A 21,479-nucleotide genomic window follows, 5' to 3' on the forward strand; every position below is an offset into this window, starting at 1 on the left:
AACTACTGTCGTTAAATCATACATTCGACATCACAAAACCTGATCATAACTTTTATCTTATACGCTTTTATAACACGTTTAATCCATCGATGTTTCAGATATGATCACGAGGCTACTTACGACTGTCGCGGTATTTTCTTCTACGATAAAGAATCAGTGATAATGAGGAAATGGCAGATTTTAGAGTTCGATGGAAAGCGGTATTATGCATTTGTACCAGAGGATGACATACCTTTACTAGACGATAATATTCCTGAAGAATTGGAGGAGATCACAAAGAGTGGAGAAGAATTTTTGAAAGAAGAGGACAAAATGAAAGATGAATTAGAAGAAGGTGAAGAATATAATAAAGAATCAAAAGTTGAATGCTTTTATGCAGAAGAAAGTTTACAGTATGATTCGATAGATGAGAGCCTTTATGAAGAAGGAAATATTTTTAATGGGAGTTACGAGCAAAAGGAAGAAGAAGTGGATGTAAAACCGATTATACTTAATGGTAGTAACAGAATAGATAGTAAAAACACGGTGGGAGATTTATATCAGTTGAAACTCCAAGGTAGCACAGTAACTCTCGAAAAGCTTTTCTCTACAGATGCCAATGTAAAATCTGAAAATATTTTTCAAACTGAGGAAACTTATAACAAAGATGCTGAAGATGAAGGAGAAGTAGAATACCTCGAAAGTGAAATTTTAGGATCTACTAATAATCCCGTATCTCCAACGAAAAGTAAAAAGAAAGTTTCGAACACTGCATTAAAATGTAAACTCTGTTCGGAGATGTTCAACTCAGCTATATCCTTTCGAAAGCATGTTGCATGGACTCACAAAAAAAAAGTGTGTATAAAGGAGGACGGTGCTTACATATGCGCTGTGTGTGATTATAGAACATTAAAGAAAAGCTTGTTCGCAGCACATCTTGAAAGAAAACACGAAACTTGGTCTAGGAAACGACAGAACAATATATTATTTCCTTGTGATGCTTGCGGATTCGAATGTAGGTCCAAACACTCATTACAGTCACACTTTATAAGAAAACATACAGATCGATATGAACATCAATGTAAATTTTGTCCAAAAAAGTTTAAAGTTAAGGGTGATCTCACGAATCACGTAAGATTCCATCATAAAGAAAAACCATTAAATTGTAACGTTTGCGGAAAGCTCTGTCAAAACAGTGGTTCTCTTTATGTTCATCAGAAATGGGCTCATTATAAACCGAAATACGAATGTCATATTTGTAAAAGACGAATGGTGACTCAGGAAAATCTTGATCAGCATCTTTTAATGCAACATGAAAAGAGAGAAAAAATCGTATGCGCGGAATGTGGTAAAACCTTCACAAAAAAAGATTCCTTTAAAAGACATATGGCTGTCCATACTGGATGCAAACCACATTCTTGTCTAATTTGTAAAAAGCCTTTTGCAAGAAGATCGCAACTAAGACAGCACTTGCTAATACACACAGGAAAGCGACCATTTGTTTGTGACATTTGTGGAAAAGCTTTTACTCAAAAACCAGGTCTAATATGTCACAGAAAGACACATCCTGGTCCTCATCCACCATTACCTGTGATGCCAATTGCTGACATCGTTAAGGAATTTACTGAGGAATATGTTCAAGAAATCAATGCTCGTGAAAATGATGAGAGAATTGTTGAGGAAGAAACATAAAGTGTCTTCATTCTATTAATTCGGATCATTTAATTATAATTCATATTAATTCGGGTTTGTCAAGCGAAGGTTTTTTTTTTTTAAGATAATTAAACATGGTATCTACGAAAAATATAAAAATCCATGGAACAATTTCTTTTGAATCAAACTCGTTTAAAAAGACGACTTTTTGTTCTTTTTATATATGCATATATCATATACAAATATATGAATGTTTTATCCCATTTTTAAATTCTCATGTAATTTTTCTCTCGCGATCCTTTTCTGATTACAAAATATATAAAGAAAAAAATGTTTGACTCTTTGGCTTTCATGGGCTGATTTATAGTCCCTCAATACCCTTTGATTGTCAGGTTACATTCATTCACGCATAATCCCTTTCGCCTTCATGCTTATTAGTATGTATCTCTAATATGTAATATCGTATTATTAATAAAGACAAAAATCATAATTTTCTTCTTTATAAAACAATTTATAGAAGTATCAATCTCTAATCTGCTGGTTTCTAATCGTGGCTGTTTTCACGTCGGTACTGATAAATTAGCCCGGAGCAGCCAAAGGGTTTATAATTTTTAAATTAAAAGAAAACTGATTGAATCTTAAAACTTGGTTTCTTTTGAAATAAAAGTAAAGAATAACGTTTTATAGTTATATGATTAATTAATATATTTGATTATAAGTGTATATAGATTTGTGAAAATTTAACCTATCGCATTCATCTTATAGTTCAAGCAGATTTTATACTAAAATAGTAAGGCGAGCTGTATTTAATAATTTTGAAATTATTATTGTAAGTTTAGCGAACATCACATAACGACAGCATCGTTTAACCGAATCTTGGGTTTTTTGTTACCATAAAATAATAATAATAATAAGAATAGTAATAATAAGAAGAAGAACAGTAATAATAATAAACGTCTTTTCCTGTTAATATAGTTACGTTTTACCAGAGTATAATTATGTAAAAAGTAGAACATTGTTCATTAGTATGAACGAATTGAGTCAAATTTTTTTTTTATTAAGGATCGCGATGACAAAGATTTTTTATTTTAATGTGACACACGGATAAATTTTTAATACAGAAAAAGAACGTAAAGAAGAAGAAGAAAGATAAACTACTTTATTCTATTAAAAAATAATTTTGATGCCACGCGATAGCGATAAGAATACAATTTTCCAAATTATCGAATATTTGCAAATGATGGAATAATTGGCGATGATAATAATGTACCTTTAACACTCGTTTGAATGTGTATTTGAAACATGTAGACAAATTAAAGATGTTAAATTTCTAAATGTAATAATAATATATATAGCGAATCCCAAACCTATCAAAAATCATCTTTTCCAGATAAAAAAAAAATAAAAGTAAGTAAGTAAGGGGAGGTTTTTGTCTTGCATGATGTTATAACAAATATGATTATCACAAACTTCTTAAACAGAAAATGAGACTGTTTCGTTTGTTATAGATTTTTCGTCTATCGTAAAAAAGCAAAAGATACGAAATTATTTCTTAGTATAATTGAAACTTACAATAATGAAGTACTTCGCTTGTATGTTTTAGAGTATCCGATCCATTGAGTGTGGACATTAAATCCGCTCATCTGTCTTCATTGAAACTTGAATATGACGAACACAACGAAACAAGATCCTTGAAACAAGCTGATAACGACGATAACTCTCAAAAAGAAATATCTGTTCTCTTTGTAGATCGCTTCAAAGATGAGAGTACATTAAATAACAAAGGAAATTCGAAAAAGAAAGTAGATAAAAACGTGGAATGTGATCATTGTCAACGAAGATTCAGAAAAAAAAGTAATCTGATAGAACACTTAAAACAACACAAACATAAATGTACCGATTGTTCGAAGACATTTAGTCTTCGACGTTATTTAATCTCTCACATTGAGAGAATTCATCATCGTCAGATCTACGAGTGTAGCGTTTGCGAGTATAAAAGTAATAACAAAGGTACCCTAAAGAATCATTATATTTGTCTACACACCAACAGTTACGATTATTCTTGCGATACCTGTGGCAAATTATTCAAGATCAAAAAGGCTTTGAATCATCATGTTAAACAGAATCACAGTGACGCACCGCCCATTGTATGCGATGTTTGTGGACACTTCAGCAAGAATCTTCATGCATTGAAGGCTCACATGAAGTATAGACATTATAAACCTGAGTTCGTGTGTCGTATTTGTAGACGCGGTATGACCACTCGTGAAAATCTTGAACAACATTTAGCTTGGCACGAGAACAGAGAAAAGGTTCTCTGTCCTACATGTGGGAAAAGATTTCGAGGTCGTGATCTCGATTCTCACATGCGAATACATACTGGTGTTAAGCCTTTTCCTTGTCCAGTTTGCGGTAAATCTTTTAGAAGACAAACTGCTCAAGAACAACACGTTCTTATACACACTGGAAAAAGACCTTACATTTGTGATATTTGTGGACAGGCTTTTGCACAAAAACCTGGCCTAATTTGTCATAGAAAAAGACATCCTGGTCCTTTACCACCTCTACCTGTAGTGTCTGTGAAAAATATAGTTACTGAATTCACTAGAGAATATTCAACGAAAAATACGATAAAGATAGAATGAACTACGTCGTTGAGCTTTGATTGTGTGTCTGGTTTGGATTTCGATCAATTAGTGCTACTTTCATTTCTTTTTTTACACTGAAAAAAATTAAATTCTTTTAGAGTATATGTCATAAAAATTGTTTAGAATAATCATTTTTTCAAAAATTAATTATAATAGTTTCATTGGTATTTTAAATTAATGCAGATAACAATATGTTTATTTTGTTACTACAACAACAAAAATAAAAATTTATTTCACAAACGTCTAATAAGTAAGTTAATTTATTTCATATTTTTGTAAATAATACACCGAGTGATAAGATTGTGACTAAATCACAATGTACATATACTATTAATTTCAAAATTATTATTTTTTATAATAATCTTATAACGAACTATTTTCTAGTTTTTATTAACTCTATATTTAATGGGGCAAATAATTAAAAAGATACGATTTATACCATTTCCTCATCCATATTTGATCGGTAGGTACATATGTATATATATATATATGTACTCATATATCAAGTCCATTATTATCCTAATTACTAGACAATCAAATAATATTAAACGATGATTATGTCATATGTATATTATATGTCTCTTGTTTCAGGCAACAGAAGAAGAAATCGCAAGATATGCATGAGTGTATCAAGTGTCGTGCTCGTTTCCGTCACATGATGAAATTAGTCGAACATTTGAAAAATCTTCATAGTATTGAACGTGCATTCCATTGTGACGAATGTGGAAAAGCTTTTCGTAGTCCAATGAACATAACTCGTCACAAACTGATCCATACTGGTCAAAAAAAATTTACTTGCGATATTTGCGATTACGCTTCTAATCAAAAATCAAACTTAGAGTCTCATCTTCGCAGGCATAGAAAGGATTACGTTTACAAGTGTGAAAAGTGTAACAAAGGATTCTTCGATAGGGCAGAATATGAAGAACATTTTAATGTACATGTAAAAGATAAATTTTATCAATGTGAATACTGTAAAAAATTGTATTTATATAAGAAAAACTTGACTAGGCATTTGAAAACTCAACATGCGAATTTATCGTCTAATACAAATGTTCTAAGTCCAACAACGAACAAACTCATTGGCAAAATCTACTTGTCCGATGAAAAGTTGTTAAAAAACAAATCTTCTAAGGTAATCACTAGGAAATATCTTTGTGATTTGTGTGGTAAAGCGTTATCCTCGCATAATAGACTAGCGATTCATAGACGTGTACATACTGGTGAAAAAATAGCCAATTGTGAAATGTGTGCTAAGAAATTTACTAGTAAAGAGAATTTAAAAATTCATTTGCGAATTCACACTGGAGAAAAACCACACATTTGCTCCGAATGTGGTAGACGTTTTACACAAAGAACATCTTTGGTTATGCATCTTCGTTATCATTCGGGAGATAGACCATTTAAATGTCCTGATTGTGATAAGAGTTTTATTTCCAGTACGTTTCTTAAGAACCATCGTAAAGTACATGACAAGGGCTCTATCAATACTGGCAAAGTACTTATAAGGGACGGCAATAGTATAGAATTAGATCCATTGATTTAAAAAAAAGATCTGATACTATCTAAATAAAAGCAATTTACATGCATGTATTTTTTATTCATATCAGTGTTAAATATTTCCTTCGTTTGAACGGCTTGTTCAAATTAAATAGATATGTTCTTCTCTATAATCGATCTACCTCCTTGATAAATGGAATGATGTCTAATGCACTGGCTAATAAAATATCTCTACGTATCGATCGAAAGGATTCAATTAACTCTGCGATTACAATTCAAATATTGTAAGTTTTATTTCTTCATCTTCAAGTACAAGCTATAATACTATAAGATTAGAGCAAAATAATGTATAAAAATGAATGTTCAGAAGATGATACAATCAAAATTTAATAATTTCATTGTCTAAATAACTAATATCGCATTTTTACAGATACGAGACGAACGAGAAAGTCTGTGATCTATGCGAACAAAAATTCCTCTTCGTAACAAGACTGGTTGCTCATCTAAGAATTATTCATGGGATTCATCGACCATTTAAATGTATGATCTGTGAAAAAAACTACCCTCAACAATTTATGCTAAATGCTCATGTAAAAAAATGTCACACACCAAAAACTGTACTGTGTACGCAATGTACCTTTATGGGCGTTGATACGAGTGACGTAGAGAGACATAAAAAGCGTCATCATCGAGAAGAAAAGTTTACTTGTGAGATATGTAATGAGATATTTACTGAGAAGGATGCACTCATCGCTCATACGACTATGCATAATTTTATGAAGCATCATCAGTGTAATGCATGCGGTGGAACATTTAATGATGTTTTAAGGTATCCAATTTATTTCTTTAATAATTATCAATCATATACATATTTTTTTTATTTTTGTAAAAAATGTTAACATAATATATCTCTTCTAATTCTAACTTGTGAAAGTTTCTTTAAAATTTAAAAAAAAATTTATAGCAAGTTTACTGTTATCGTTCTTCCAGCTTGAAAGAACATAATCGTTTGCATCATTACGATCCCAACAGTATAATGATAGACAACAAGCATGTGCAATCGGATCGTCAAAGTTCGGATCACAAATGTGAAATTTGTGGAAAAATGTACAAATACAAATCCATTTTAAAACAGCACAAAGTGAAGGCCCACGGCAATTCGTTGAACTATGAGAAACGTCGATATCTTTGTGCTTTGTGTGGCAAGGAACTAAAAACAGCAAAAGGTCTCGAGATTCATAACAGATCACATACAGGTGAAAAACCATACACGTGCGAAATTTGCGGCAAGTGTTTTGCTTGCGAAACTATTTTAAGGACTCATAATGTCACCCACACGGGTGAAAGAAAATATTCATGTGATCAGTGTGGTAAAGCATTCACGCAAAGATCCACACTTGTTGTTCACAAAAGATATCACTCAGGTGAAAGGCCCTATGTGTGTTCTCAGTGTGGTAAGGGTTTTGTCACTAGAACGGTTTTGAATACTCACATGAAATCGTGTCGATGAAAAATTATACTTTTGTAATTTAAAAAAATCTGATCTTTCTACTCACACTTCCATGCATATGGATTTTGATAACTACATTTATACTTGCCAAATAAATTTGTATACAATACATGAAAATTCTTCCCAGATGAAATTGAACGATCGAACGTATTAATTAAGTTTTTTATATATTATGTGTACAATGATATTTAATCGTTAAAAAAAATATATATATATATATTGATTTGTACTAATTAAACTAAAGTATTAATTATATCGGAAAGTAAAACAAATATACCAGAAGTTAAACAAGGTGCAATTTTTTCAAATTTTCGTATAAATTCAACGAAACAAATAAAAATTATATAAGTTTGATATTAAATATAAAAATGATCTTTGTAAATTATATTAAACTTGTTTCCGTGCAACTCTCTTTACTATTAAAATGAAATAAGTAACGTAAAAAATAGAATATATGCATAATATATATAAACAAACATTTAGAAAAATAGTAAATTAAAAAAGTACCTAAACATACACTTTGAAATGGCATTTGGCTGTATTTTATTTTCTGATGTTAGAAATTTAGAGAGACGTGGATAAATAGATCGGGGATCGTTACAGAGACATCACATAATGTGTGATCAATAGTACATAAAAAAAGAAGCTGTATCTTCTATACGAAAGTCGACTTCTTGCTCAAACATCTTATGAACATATTGATAATTTACATCGTCCAATATGGCACGATTCTTGACATTTATAATACGTGGCTTTATGTGAATCGTACGAAAGTCTGTAACAAAAAACGTCTTAATTTATAATTTCACTTAAATTAATAGCTAATGTTAAGCTCACAGGTTTTGCGTTCTGCTTGTAATTGACAAATATCACGCAAAGTATCAAGACTTCTCATAATTCCATCGTATTGCAATTTAGTTAAATTTTTACATTGAATGAGCATAGAAATGAGTAAATCATCAATTAACTCTCGATTGTTTTTAAGTTGTAACATTACTTCGGCTGAAAATAAAAATTACTTTTTTATTCTTTACAAATTTGTTTAATGAATTATTTTCCTAATGAGATACCTAGTGTGTTTGTGTAATGAGAAATTAACAGCCCAACAGTGCCTCGAAAATTACGAGATCTACTTTGGTCCCAAACATATCCACTGAATAATTGAAACTTGGCAAGTGGAACACTAGGGAGCAACAAGTAGCACATGTCTTCATAATGTGAAATATTTACTGAAAATAAATTTTAAAAAGCTGAGTACCATATATATATATATATATATATAAATGCATATTATTGGAGAATAAAAGTTAACAAATAAATACATGTAAAAACGTTTATCCTATTGTATAATAAGATATATCTACCTATGGTATAAGCAACTGTTAATTTTGGACAGGAACGTGCTAGATTATTCCAAGAACTATCAGTAACAGTATGCTGTCGGGAATCAGAATCACGGATGGATATATGCAAAATTTTAAGAACTTTTGGAGCACCATTAGCCAAAGCATTTAAAGTATGATCCGAAATCGCTGGATAATCTAGTTTCAATATAGTTAATGCATGAAGACGACCCAATAGGCGTAAATATCTAAAATAGAAAAGTAAAACGTATTAATTTTATGTAAAAGAATACTAGTAAATTTTATAAATGTATATTTCAAACCTAGGATTGCTATGAGGAGTTTGCCATTGTCTGAATGCACCACGAAGATCCAAAGATGCTAATTTTTCACTGCTTCCTCTTGCAACAGTTCCTAACAGACGCAGAACATCGCTTACTCCAAAATTAGCATTGAGTAAACTCAAAGTTTCAAGATTATACTGATAACTGAAAAGAGTATCGGATATTTATTCTTTTAACTTTAATAAATTTAGAAAAAACTATAGAAATTATATTAAATTACCCGAGAAAATTTGCAAGAGCGTACAATAGTTTGCTTCTATCTCCCCATTTATAACTGAAAACCCAATTAGTTAATATAAGTTCTTTTAATTGTACATTCTTAGCTCGTACGACTGCAAGAAAATCTGCGCCTGCTTCTGCCTGAATATGATGAGCAGTTCGTATTTCTTGTGGTAAGGTATATGATCTTGACCAAGCGAGTTCTAAAGTTCTCATATATTGTCCATATTTTACCTTTAAAATTAAAACAAATTTTCCCTTAATTATTTGGAATTTGCCGTTTTTGAACGATATTATTGATGGTAGATAAAAAAGAAATCGTCGATAAAGATAAATATTTATAATGAAAAGCACTACATGTATAAATTTAATTGAAAATAAATTTATTTATTAATAAATGTTTATAATGAACAAGTATATAAAATAATGAAAATTACAAAATCGTCGCGTACGTACAGCCAATTCTCCCGCCAAAGGGAAATTTCCTCTAAGATCACGATCAATGAGGACTGTGACAGAACGCCATAAAACAGGTGATGAAAGCGCTGAATTCCATGATCGACAAATTTGAGATACACTGGCACGATCTCCACGATCGAGATGACTAAATATTTGTATTAATATCAGCTCCGGCAGCTGATCCCACATCTCCCAGATTCAGCTTGGCCCTTCTTCATTTCTTCTAAACTAAAACATCTACTACCATAACAACTTTGTATTTTCTTGTCAGATTTTATGGCCTTCGCGATCCTTTCCTACTTTTTTTATAAACATAAGACAGACGATAAATACGAATGAATAATTCGTGATATATGTCAAATTGAACCATTAGTAATCATGAATACTGTTACAAGTTTAAATTTTTAATTACGAGAGAAACAAAAAATATCAAATAAAAAATATGATTAGGTATAACGTTAATTAGTATAATTTTCACTAAATAGTCATAAAAAATATGAGGATTCGATCCGGCGACATCAAGGATACAAGACCGCGCTGTTACCCGTTCCGCTATCCAAGCAATAAACGTAAGTAAATATAAGAATTTTTATGAAATTTCTAAAATTAATTTACACCTTACCTCCAATGTAATCGTTCGCGCATATGAACACAACATTTCAAATTTCAAATCTTTTATCAAAACACATTGCACCATAAAATATCTTCACAAAACATAGAATAGTAGCTTCGCATGAATTATCATCTATGATTCCAGGGCTATCTTTTAATATAAAATTTAAATACCCCTCGCGCGTTCACTCGAAATTTAAAAGTAAAAATTAAATTAGCCGTGAAAATAAAATTAATTACAAATCATATGATTAAACATTTTCAAAATCTTTAGTACATCCATAAATATTTGAAGTTATATTTTTTTTTATAAAACTATAGGTAATTGCATTTAATTTTGTTTTGTTTGTTTGTCTACCTTCAGAAATGCATATAAAAATAAAAAACATTTGTATTTAAAAAAAGTTGCTATTTAAGCCGCTTTAAAAAAATCGACTTTAAATCCAACGAAGATCATCTATAATAAAAGGAAACTATATTAATCATCTACACTTGCAATAACAATAACAAATTATTGAAAAATTCGTGTTATTGATCTGTCTTATTGATTAGGTACCAAATTACTACTCCAGTTAGTCTTGTTATTTTATTTTTTTAAGGATAGCTAGATTACTTTATGTCAATTGTTTTAAAAATATCAGCAACGAGGTTTTTTTCTATACGATTGTGTTTTTCTGTGCGATTTGACAAAGTTTTTAGTGTATATTGTTTTTATTTTATTCGTTATTTTTTAAATATTAACAAGGAACGTGAACACTTAATAAATATATAATAAATAAATAAACCTTCATATTCGTCGTGGTAAGTTCATCTCTTTGGTATTTCAACGAACATACACCTCAGCTTTCTTCTATCATAATGGTAAACTTCAATAATTCACATTTTCCATTAGTATATTCTTTATACATTGTTTTAATATATTGGTCGTATAATTGTTTAAAGAAATGTACTTTTTTTTCATTTACATATACGTTAATAAATGCGACGAAAAGTAATTTAATTCTTTCATGTTACTCTATTAGTTAGTATTGATCCAATATTTACAATTATAAAGCTGTAATTTATATATAATAATTACATCTTTATAGTGTAGTTTTATCTAAACAATTGCATAAAAATGATAAAAAATGCTTAAATCAGAACGTTATAGTCTTAAATTTTATTAATTGGGTACATTATTCCCTTTATACACATGCGCAATGTTCGGAAGATCATATAAACAACATTTAATAAAAGAAATTTCATAGAAAACAATGATTCAATTCAACGGTAGTAACGGTACACAGATCATATATTCCGAGCTTTTAGACAACACTAGACACTAGCATCGATTAATTAACAATTATTTTAATATTTTAATACACTCTCTTAATATTTCAGACTATTTAGATACATATATGTACTAGTTTATATATATATATATATAAGCATTACATACTTATTAACATACTTTGAATATTAAATAATTTCTATATGATATTTTTTTCGATGAAAATTTCTCCCTCTGAAGTCACCACTGCACAGGACAGTTACAACAAATTTACATTAGTTTAAACAATTACATAAAAATTGAAATATAGCTAAAATCATAACTTTATATAATTTTAATTTCTATTTATTACAATTAATTTTCTCGTTACATACATAAGAAACTTTCGGAAAGCAATGTAAACAACATTGAATAGAAAAAACTTTTTTATATGACATCATGTCAGTCTTACAATAGATTTCGAAGAGGAAGGTACATCAAAAGGTACATCCATATTTTTAGATTACAATATACATTTCCATCGATTAATTAACAATTATTTAAGATGTATTGAACAAAGTATTGTTCTCTAATAATACTTATAATTGCTTAAACATATACATACATTATTTTAAATATTACATATTCTCCTATTGACGTATTTTGAATAGAAAATAATTTTAATATGAATTTATTTTTATGATTTTAGATGACTGTGTCTTCAATTTGGTTGCGTTCTTAGATTGAAACATAATTTTAAACTTCTCCAATTACTTAGATTGTTTTTTCATCATTGTTACTAGTTAAATAAAATTCCTTTAAATGTCTATTAAAATTTTATTCTTTTTTTAGAAGCAATTTAATGGGTAGCGGGTGGATTTGTTCTTCGCAAAGGGTGCCATTTGCTAAGAAAGAGTCTACTTCAGGGATGCGACCCTGCCCACGCGAGCCTTGATTCTATCTTACTTCCAAGAATAGAATCATGTCCTTCCCTTAGCTTTTTAAAGTGAAACGCCCTATCCTTCTTTTTTTATTTTTTTTATTTTACTTTGCTTTTTTTAACTCGCGATTTTGCAAGCATAGATGTGCACGTAGCATAGGAACTGAAACTGCATTAGAAGGGATGTCTACCACCGCTATTAGTAAGACGGGCCCAGGGATTCAGTTCCTTAAGCTTGTAGTAAATATAGTACCGGTGGGCAAACTGTACGTGCAGCGTAAGTTCCTCGTAATATAGATTAGAATCAGTGGATTAATCCAACCGGTGGGATACCACTTAAAAAAAAACGTAAAATGTTTCACTTTAAAGAGCCTACTTTTCCTCTTCTTCCCTATCCTTTTGTTTTTTTTGTTGCAGGTTACATAGGAGGAGGACCACACGAGGACCAGAAGAGAACTAGTCGAAGACCACACCAGAACAGCACGAGGACTTAGTTATAATTAAGTATTGAGTAAGATAATATTATTTGTATAATTAAATGTATAATTTTTATCTATTTATTCTTCTAGTTTTAGCATCGCACGCGTGTGATATTTATTTTTAATGTATTTTATTTGTTCACAGGTTCCATGATATTTCGATTCTATTTATTTTTCACTTCTCGCTTATCATTTTGTTATTTGGTATTCCACTTTTCTCTTCATTCTCGATAATAATTTCAAGGATTTCCCTTCTCGGGACTTTCATTCTCTATGGTTTCGACTTAATTCGGATGGGGACATTTTCAGGATGCACATCCCGGGTCTTCAGAAGCGGTTACCTCCTCGTGGTTAGACCTGGGCAATGGTGTTTTACTTTCAGTATAATGTTTAACATATTTTATATGTTATTCATTCCATTGCAAGTAAAATCTAGCCAAAGACCGCTTACCATAAACATTATAATTGTAATTAGTTTCTTTTTACTTCCTAATTAATACCATATTCTTGTACTTCTTTCCTTGCTTTCATTTATCCATTTAATATACAGAAACTAATTACTTTATAATGTTTTTTAATAACTTTTATATTTACAATATATACTTTTATATACAAAAAAATTTTAAAATTTTTAATTATCAATAAATAATTAAATAATTAATAAAAAATTTTAAAACATATGGATTTCGAATTAGCAAATAGCTAGCAATAAAATGTATATCTTCATTTTTCTTAGTTCTGGTGGTCGTGTACCAACTTTTTTGCGCTATAGTTTGTACTGTTACCGCGTTAAGTACCTGCTATCGCCCACTGGTTATCGCGGTAGTAACTAAGATGAATCTGGGTAGATAAAAAAGGGGATCTCGGTTACGTAGATTTTCAACACACTTTACAATTACAAACGTTATCTATGAAAAATTTGCACTCAATGTATCGTTGTTCTTACAATTAGTTCTTCACACTTAAATTTTTGGATGGTACGAAGGGTGGGGACCCTTATGAGGGGCTCGTGGGTGGATAATTTTTTCACTTAAATTTTATTTGGATGTGTATATCCCCTCGTTCTCACTTTTTTTTCTTCTCTGTTCTCTTTCCTACTATAATTACTTTTTTTTTTTACTTAATAATAATCACGTATTATAAATTATTTTATTCAATTTAAAACATGTTTAAATATTAAAAATGATGGTTTTATTGTAGTATTACACAAATATAATGCGAATTTTTATCAGTTTTATTTGGTAATTTCTACTTTTTTTCTAAAACAGGTTTACATGAACAGAATTGTGATTATTATTTAAATATTTATAAGTAATATTCAAATATATTCACAAAGTATAAATAAATGTATTTGAATAACTATGTAGGCTTATTATTATAATTAATGTAAATATGTTGTATTCTTTTACGCACCGTCCGGAATATTAATGAAAGTGTTGTTACGTAACTGTTTTTTTCTGCTGAATTGATTTCTATACGCAGAAAATACTTTCATTCGTTCTTTTACCTCTATAAAGTAAACTTAATGATTTTCTGTTTTTTGAAATATTCCGATAAAATAATAAAAAATGGTGTGCTGTTGTCTCTTGGTGATTATTCCCATTTTGTATTTTTTGCTGGACATTAATTATTTTCTCCGACTATTATTCACGCTCTCTACGACTAAGTTTTTCCAAAAAAAGGCAAAAATAATGGACGAAACTACGATCTACGGTAAGCGTTTAAAAAATTCAAATTTTCTTTCCTTTTTTTTTTTAAATTTAGTGTCTCGTTTAATTTTAATTATTCTCGACGTCAAAATTATTATTTGATAATCATACAAATTTTATATTCACAATATTATTCATTATAACAAAGCACGAAGTAATTAATTAATTTTTCATTGTAATATTATTACAATATTCTTATATTTTATTTTCGAGGTTACTTAAAATTACTATTATCTCATGAAAATACTGGATACGATTCATATGTATTTAATTAAAGATAAAACACAACAATGATTCGATTTGTTTGTTTCTAATGCAGGTATATGTACCCCTCAAGACTTGGATGCCATATTATCAAATATGAGTAATTCAAGATATTTACGTGAAATAGATTTTTCTCGTTTCCATTATCTTATGCAAACCGAATTGTTTTCTGCTATGAGAAAAATAGGTATAACAGCAGTTCTCGGTGGATCGAACGCGAGATATCGACGACCGATTCCTTTTCTCATGATGTACAAAATCACGACTAAGGTATAGATTAAACATGTTTTTTTTTAAATAAAAAAATTTCAGAAATCTCGTAAAGAAATAGATTAAATATCCATATTGATAGAACTGTAGCGATTAAAAAAATGATATTATTCCATTGCAGTTGATTTATTGGGACGAGAAATCATTCTATTTCGAGCATAAGTTCATAAATCTTCGAAATAATTTCATTCATACGGTCATTCTTTCTAAGCAGACAACGATAGGCATGAAGATGCCAATTAACGAGTTTCTACAAACATTTGAACCTGAAATTCGTTTACCTGAATTACAAGAAGATCTCCGATTATGGATGGAATCAATGGAATATTCCTCTCAAAAACTAAGAAAAAAGGATTAGGGATCTTTCTTTCTTTTTTTTTCTTTTTCTTAAACTTTTTACAAAGTTTTTTAGATTATATATATATTCTATTTTTTTATTAGCATATCTATTTATTTTTAATTAAACATATCTTCTTTATCAAGTGTCTCTTTGTTAATCAATAAACTTTTCTTCCAATGTAAGAAAAAAACAAATGTGTTTTATCTTTGTAATGTAAATTAATATTGTATTATTTCTTATTCTTATGGTATACATTTTTTACGATAGAGGGAATAATTAAAATATTATAATTTGTATTAAATCGTTGCAGTTTTTATTTCTTATCTACGAATGTTAAGCAATTATATCTATTTAATGAAGGAAATATTTTTTCCCAGGGTATGATTAGATGTATATTTTTGTATTTGTGTATTGTAGATATATATTTTTAAAATCAAAAGCTTGAATTTTTATTATATTTAACGAAATCTGTTTTATACAAACAATATGTTCTGACTGATACAATTCTCAATCATAATAATTGGCTACCTAAATTTGACCCGACGAGATTCGCTTCTTTATAAAATATTATTTTGCGAGCTGACATCTTATTAACTCTTTACACTTATGACCTTTTTCATTCGAATAAATCAGCAACTCGAAACGATTTTGTGATTTCATAAAATGTAGCTTCTCATTCAATCGGAAATAACAGGTCATTCTATGAAAAGCCTCCACATGTTGACCTTAGAACTTTATATTTTCTTTCCTTATATTTAATTATTTTCCTAATAATAATAAATATATGATTTGATATCTGGAAAACTGTTCAATCTAACATACTCTAACATATTTTAATGTAAATAAATTTTACGATTCTTTATCGTATCGTTTATTGAAGTCGCATCAAAAAAAAAAAGGAACTTATGCGACAACCTAATGTTACATAAACCCGAGACTTTTAAAATTCGTCTTGTTTTATAGAATACGTTACCAGTTCCATCTGCTGTCTAAAATGAAAACTATAAAATTATCTATCGATAAATTCTATCAGTGAACTAAATCTTTAATTGTCTGAAAGTAAATACCAATATATTTGTTAAAGATAGATATTGTTTATCACCAATAGATATAATAAATATTTCAAATTAATTTCAGCAATTAATCGAGAAATGACACTAGGAGTACGATGTTCGATCAAGAAGAGAACTAACTTAAAATTCATTTACATATATATTTACAGAGATACATAATAAAAAAACTTTGTATTAAAATATATATCGTAAATGTAAATATTTTATGTTATGCATATATTAGATTTACAATGAAACATGATATAATAAATTAATAATTGATATTTAAACAGCAGTAACACATTGAAAAACAACTATTATATTAAAAAATTTGTCGTGTATCAAAATAATTTCATCGAAATGTCTAATTCATGTCGCGTCCGATCATGAAAAAGACTTTTGCAAAACTTTTACAAAACTCCCTAATAAATTAATATGCTGTACGTTCGAAAGGACGAAAGGAAGGAAGGAAGGAAAATATTGAAAAATCGAGGAAAGGCGTTGCCGTGAAGAGGAGCAGGGGAGGGGGAGGTGGGAGGAATATATCTGTTTTTGGCGTGGACATAAAAAACCCTAAATTCTCAGAATTATTCTGACGTAGGAGTGTATAAAAATCTTATCACGCGCGTGTGTGTACACCCTTTTTCGCACAAAGGGTGATATTGAAACATCATTGGGCAATTCGATGGACAATTCGATGCACGTGACTTTTGGTGATCGTATAAAAGAAATTTAGGTTGGAGGGTGGTGGTGGGGGAAACAAAAAAGAAATAGAAAAAAGTGATAGAGAAAGATGGAAGATTGAACGGTGGATAGGATACGCGTGGCTTTAGTTAGTTATCTGTGTTTGAAGGGTTGCCGAAGATATATAACCGAGGTCCAGCCGAGCTTTTAGCTTTTAGCGCGTTTCACTCGGATGTAGTTTTGGTCTATGCTTACTGGGCATCGTAATATCGACATATATATATATATATATATATATATATATATATATATATATTCACACATCTATCTATGTATATATATATATATATATATATGTCTAGATATCTATCACTTTTTTTTCCCCCCCGAGAAAGATAGAAAGAGAGAAAGAGAGACAGGTTCGCAAGCTTGGTCCTCTCTCTACTACGTTCTCTGAGCTTTGACCTCGGAACTTTAAAAAAATAAGCCAGGACATTATTTTTCCACCCTTCTACGGATGCCAATTCGATGGACCTGTCCAGTTCCACTCCTCCTCGTCGTCGTCGTCGTCGTTTCTACCAGAGCATAGCTTGCAATGTGCGGCATCAGCGAATGTGTAAAAATAAAAAGGAGAGAGAGAGAACTTTCTATGTGTATTTCTATGTATTTATATATATATATATATATATATATATATATATGCATATACATACGATCTACATATATGTATCAGTCTGTACATGCATATACATGTATATGTGACAAGTATATACACACACACACTTCGTACGCATGCATGCACACATACTTATAAATATATATATATACGCATGTCATCTCCCTCGTCGCCTGCCTGTTCGTACAGTCGTTTCCGGGATATGGATATGCCCGCAAATATGTCGGAGCCAGAGAGCCATTTTCAATTCAATCTGTTAAAAGCACGTCAAAAAGTCATACGATATTTCACTGCAACGGTGAATCCCGATGACACTGCAGCTGCATCGCCAGCGGAAGAGCAGCGAATGATACGTAGGATTCGTATATGCGTTTTTGTATGTGTATTTATGTGTCTGTCCTATATATATATATATATATGTATATATAGTATGATCTATGAAACAGAGATTCATGTAAAAATTTAATTTTATTATGAAATATTTAAGATGTAGATAATTCGTAGAAACGAAGATAAATTTTGATTTTCTTTCATTCTTTATTTTTATTCCATACTTTTTCTGTGTATATGTATTTTACTTATTTTTTTTATTCTTTCTTATAAGTATCTCTTATTATTCATGGAACATTAAATTTGATAGATATCATTAACTAATTATAATAAATTTCAGTTAAATGTTTCTCGTTTATCAGAAACTTTACTGTTATCGCAAAAGTGCGACAAATTGTATTGCAATTTTTTTTTTATTTTTGCTTTTTCCTTTACAATACAAAGTTCGTATTTGCTTTATGCATTTTCAAAGAATTCAAATGCCGCTTACGTGGAAGTTTCATAATTGTATCTATAGATGGCACACCTATATGCTCGCCGTAAAAGCCGTTTTATTCCCTTAAGAAGGAATGGAAAAGAGGGTGGATAGAGAAAGAACATTCCGAAAGGTGAGAAAACGTTCGATAGTTTTTTCGTAGCAGTGTCATTTGTAAAACTAGACGGGGTAATGATTCATTTTTTTTCTGCTTTTATCTTTTTTTGTTAAGAGTAATTTAACGGACTCATTTAAAAATAGATTTTTATGCGGGATTGAAACATAATCTTGATTGTCCTAGTGTTGTGTATTTTAAACGTATTTTAATGCGCACTAAAATGCACTCTTATATCAATAATTGTTTGCATAACGCTGTCAAGTTGTTTTTCCTGACTCGAGGTAATACCCTATAGTTGAGATAATTTCTTTGAGAAAGAATGTAAATACTTCCTAGCTAATCAATATTTTCGGATATCGATAAAATTTAATTGCCGATTAAATCGTTGTTATCTAAAATTGTTCATCGAGATATTGCGTATTAAATAAAATAATATTTCGTTAAGGTATTTTTAATAGGATTACGTCGAGCAATTAGTACATTCGTAGAAAAACTCTTACATTTAATTAAATTATTTCGTGGAAATATTCGAATTGAAAAATAAAGTAGCCACATTATTAAGAGTATCAAAAAGATCTCTTTTTCCCTTTCTGTGCCTTTTTTTAACTTTTTTCAAAACATATAACCTATATATAGAAATATAGTATATATAGGTGACATCAGAACTATACACCATTACATAAAGTTAAACTGCACTTTTAAATGAAATAAAGAAGAAGAAGAAGAAGAAAAAAATAATGCACAAAGCATAAGGTTTTTTGTATCGATAGAGATAAGCAAACATTCTCAAAAGCGTCTTTTCTTATTAACGAATAAGAAGAAGAAGAAGAAAAAGAAAAAGAATAATACGCAAGGAAAGCTTTCTCTAGCCTCGTTTCGGATAAAAAGTTTTTTCCCTTTTGAAAGTCATCGAAGCGTTTCCCTTCCCTTTTTTCCACGCCGCCATTATTATAATTCTCGACGATGAGCCTTCCGTAACGCCTCTTCTATTTTCGCGGTCAACCCTTTGATCCTTATCTCGTTTCCCGAAGCGAATAATAAATTATCATTCCGTAACATCTACGCAAACATGCTACCCTTTTCTGCTTTCTCAAAGTTATAAGATAGAAAAGAACCATGATGAGTAGAGTACTCTATACATATATACATAACGCGTATCGGTTTTCCGGTTTGGATCTCCCTCACGCCTATTAAATTCAAAAATAATCTGATTCTCGTAAAGCCACGAGCCTCTTCTCATGTGAATCCTTGTTCAGTGAACGGTAGCCGTTCGTGGTTGGCCGCGTTTAGAGAGAGAGAACATACATACTTACATATACGAAAGTATATAAACGTATGTGTGTGTGCGAGTAATTGAGAGTAGTGAATAGTGGTGGTTCAGGTAAAAAGGACATAGGTAAGCAAAGATACGGGATCATAATGCGTACAATGCTTTTATTTCATTCTTATTGCGGGTAAATAACATCTGTACATTAGATCACTATAAAATCGTTCGTCATTGGTAACGACAATGGGGGGTTAGCGACCATTGAAAATCTCCTCTTCTGAAGTATGATTCAAAGGCACGTCGACGTCGTCCTCGTCGTCGTCCTCGTCCTCGGCTAGGATGACGGCGCTTATGCTAGTGTGTCGGTGGTGGTGGTGGTGTGGTGGTGGTTTATAGGTGAACATTTATAGTACGCGCTGAGAGAAGAAAGGAGAAAAAAAATATACGTTCGTCCAATACAGTACGACGACGAACGTCGACGAGGACGAGGACTACGATTACGGTGGTAGTGTTGTTGCCGACGGGGTGCAACGTTGGTAAGAGAGGCAAGGTGAGGGAGAGAGGAACTAGTAACGTCGAGAAAGAAATAAAGAAATAAAGAAAGAAAAGAAGAGAGAGAGAGTGAGTGAGAGAAGAAGAAGAAGAGGAGGAGGAGGAGGAGGAGGTTGGAAGGAACGACGAAGGCGTGTATAGTTAAAAACAGTTGGTCGAAACAAAAGGCGGAGCATACAGAAACGTCTGAGCATCGGTCCGCATTGTGTGTTTTACATTAAAACGGGTTTTAAATAAAAGAGTAATGTGTTGGTTCGTTGCATCGTTCCGGGGGTGGTGAAGAGAGAGAGAGAGAGAGAGAGAGAAAAAGAAAGAAATAGAAAGAAAGACGTTGCCAGTAGTAATGATGATGGTAGTGGTACGAATGTTTCTCTCTCTCTCTCTCTATATATATATATATATACATATCTCTGTCTCTCTTTCTCTCTACAAATATAATACTCACATTGATGATGTATATTGTACAGAGAGAAATACTTACACACGTATTCACCTATAAGTGAGTTAGATAGAGAGGGAGAAAGCGAGTGGGGTCGGAGGTGGGTACGCGACTAGGTATGTCCCCTTTTAACTCTGGCAGATATAAACTCTTAACATCTCCGGGGAACCACTCGGAGAACCAATCGGAGCTTGCCACGGGCGTGGCGTCCCCGGCAACCGTCCCTGTGTTTGGCTGAGAGCTTGGGGTGGAACACTGTGGCACAGTGTTTTATTTCGCGCGCCTCTCTCCTGCGTAGAGGGGTTGTCGGAGAGGTTGTCGGAGGGGCTGGCGGTTTCTCGGCCCTATCCCACACCGATAAATTCTAT

At 31.0% G+C, this 21,479-nt stretch overlaps 6 protein-coding genes and 1 long non-coding RNA gene across 7 annotated transcripts; 6 read left to right on the forward strand and 1 right to left on the reverse strand.

Moving 5' to 3' along the window:
* Positions 1 to 162: 162 nt before the first annotated feature.
* Positions 163 to 1,671, forward strand: LOC122516076 (zinc finger protein 454-like). The gene has a single exon (XM_043633629.1). It carries the CDS (start codon positions 163 to 165, stop codon positions 1,669 to 1,671), a length of 1,509 nt encoding a protein of 502 aa, XP_043489564.1.
* A 1,069-nt stretch (positions 1,672 to 2,740) lies between these two features.
* LOC122516885 lies at positions 2,741 to 3,359 on the forward strand. The gene is made up of 2 exons (XR_006303686.1): positions 2,741 to 3,039; positions 3,236 to 3,359. It is a non-coding gene; the product is annotated as an uncharacterized LOC122516885 (long non-coding RNA).
* A 34-nt stretch (positions 3,360 to 3,393) lies between these two features.
* On the forward strand, positions 3,394 to 4,277 carry LOC122516077 (zinc finger protein 416-like). Its single transcript, XM_043633630.1, has 2 exons — positions 3,394 to 3,399; positions 3,543 to 4,277. The coding sequence occupies exons 1-2, from the start codon at positions 3,394 to 3,396 to the stop codon at positions 4,275 to 4,277; spliced, it is 741 nt and encodes a 246-aa protein (XP_043489565.1).
* Positions 4,278 to 4,530: 253 nt separating this feature from the next.
* LOC122516881 (zinc finger protein 714-like) lies at positions 4,531 to 5,869 on the forward strand. The gene is made up of 2 exons (XM_043635078.1): positions 4,531 to 4,743; positions 4,872 to 5,869. The coding sequence occupies exon 2, from the start codon at positions 4,897 to 4,899 to the stop codon at positions 5,824 to 5,826; it is 930 nt and encodes a 309-aa protein (XP_043491013.1). The 5' UTR covers positions 4,531 to 4,743; positions 4,872 to 4,896; the 3' UTR covers positions 5,827 to 5,869.
* Positions 5,865 to 8,327, forward strand: LOC122516877 (zinc finger protein 239-like). The gene is made up of 3 exons (XM_043635075.1): positions 5,865 to 6,064; positions 6,211 to 6,609; positions 6,771 to 8,327. The coding sequence occupies exons 1-3, from the start codon at positions 5,865 to 5,867 to the stop codon at positions 7,288 to 7,290; spliced, it is 1,119 nt and encodes a 372-aa protein (XP_043491010.1). The 3' UTR covers positions 7,291 to 8,327.
* On the reverse strand, positions 7,914 to 9,844 carry LOC122516876 (F-box only protein 39-like). The gene is made up of 7 exons (XM_043635074.1): positions 9,653 to 9,844; positions 9,198 to 9,430; positions 8,957 to 9,121; positions 8,655 to 8,881; positions 8,361 to 8,519; positions 8,128 to 8,292; positions 7,914 to 8,065 (listed from the first exon to the last, which is right to left on the reverse strand). Exons 1-7 carry the CDS (start codon positions 9,842 to 9,844, stop codon positions 7,914 to 7,916), a joined length of 1,293 nt encoding a protein of 430 aa, XP_043491009.1.
* A 3,752-nt stretch (positions 9,845 to 13,596) lies between these two features.
* Positions 13,597 to 15,708, forward strand: LOC122516256 (protein THEM6-like). Its single transcript, XM_043633932.1, has 3 exons — positions 13,597 to 14,648; positions 14,964 to 15,178; positions 15,300 to 15,708. The coding sequence occupies exons 1-3, from the start codon at positions 14,504 to 14,506 to the stop codon at positions 15,534 to 15,536; spliced, it is 597 nt and encodes a 198-aa protein (XP_043489867.1). The 5' UTR covers positions 13,597 to 14,503; the 3' UTR covers positions 15,537 to 15,708.
* The last annotated feature ends 5,771 nt before the right edge of the window (positions 15,709 to 21,479 follow it).

The sequence above is a fragment of the Polistes fuscatus genome, unplaced genomic scaffold (genome assembly GCF_010416935.1).
Source record: "Polistes fuscatus isolate 324 unplaced genomic scaffold, CU_Pfus_HIC Scaffold2, whole genome shotgun sequence".
In the NCBI taxonomy this organism is placed as follows: domain Eukaryota; kingdom Metazoa; phylum Arthropoda; class Insecta; order Hymenoptera; family Vespidae; genus Polistes; species Polistes fuscatus.

Bases quoted from the DNA above. Each gene is read 5' to 3' on its own strand.
- LOC122516076 (XM_043633629.1), top strand. From the start codon at position 163: ATGAGGAAATGGCAGATTTTAGAGTTCGATGGAAAGCGGTATTATGCA.
- LOC122516876 (XM_043635074.1), bottom strand. From the start codon at position 9,844: ATGTGGGATCAGCTGCCGGAGCTGATATTAATACAAATATTTAGTCAT. The intron at 8,882-8,956 runs GTTTGAAATATA...TTTCTATTTTAG, and splicing joins ACTCCTCATAGCAATCCTAG to ATATTTACGCCTATTGGGTC. The intron at 8,066-8,127 runs GTGAGCTTAACA...TTTTTGTTACAG, and splicing joins ACAAGCAGAACGCAAAACCT to ACTTTCGTACGATTCACATA.
- LOC122516256 (XM_043633932.1), top strand. From the start codon at position 14,504: ATGGTGTGCTGTTGTCTCTTGGTGATTATTCCCATTTTGTATTTTTTG. The intron at 14,649-14,963 runs GTAAGCGTTTAA...TTTCTAATGCAG, and splicing joins GGACGAAACTACGATCTACG to GTATATGTACCCCTCAAGAC. The intron at 15,179-15,299 runs GTATAGATTAAA...ATTCCATTGCAG, and splicing joins TGTACAAAATCACGACTAAG to TTGATTTATTGGGACGAGAA.
- LOC122516881 (XM_043635078.1), top strand. From the start codon at position 4,897: ATGCATGAGTGTATCAAGTGTCGTGCTCGTTTCCGTCACATGATGAAA.
- LOC122516877 (XM_043635075.1), top strand. From the start codon at position 5,865: ATGCATGTATTTTTTATTCATATCAGTGTTAAATATTTCCTTCGTTTG. The intron at 6,065-6,210 runs GTAAGTTTTATT...GCATTTTTACAG, and splicing joins GCGATTACAATTCAAATATT to ATACGAGACGAACGAGAAAG. The intron at 6,610-6,770 runs GTATCCAATTTA...TCGTTCTTCCAG, and splicing joins ACATTTAATGATGTTTTAAG to CTTGAAAGAACATAATCGTT.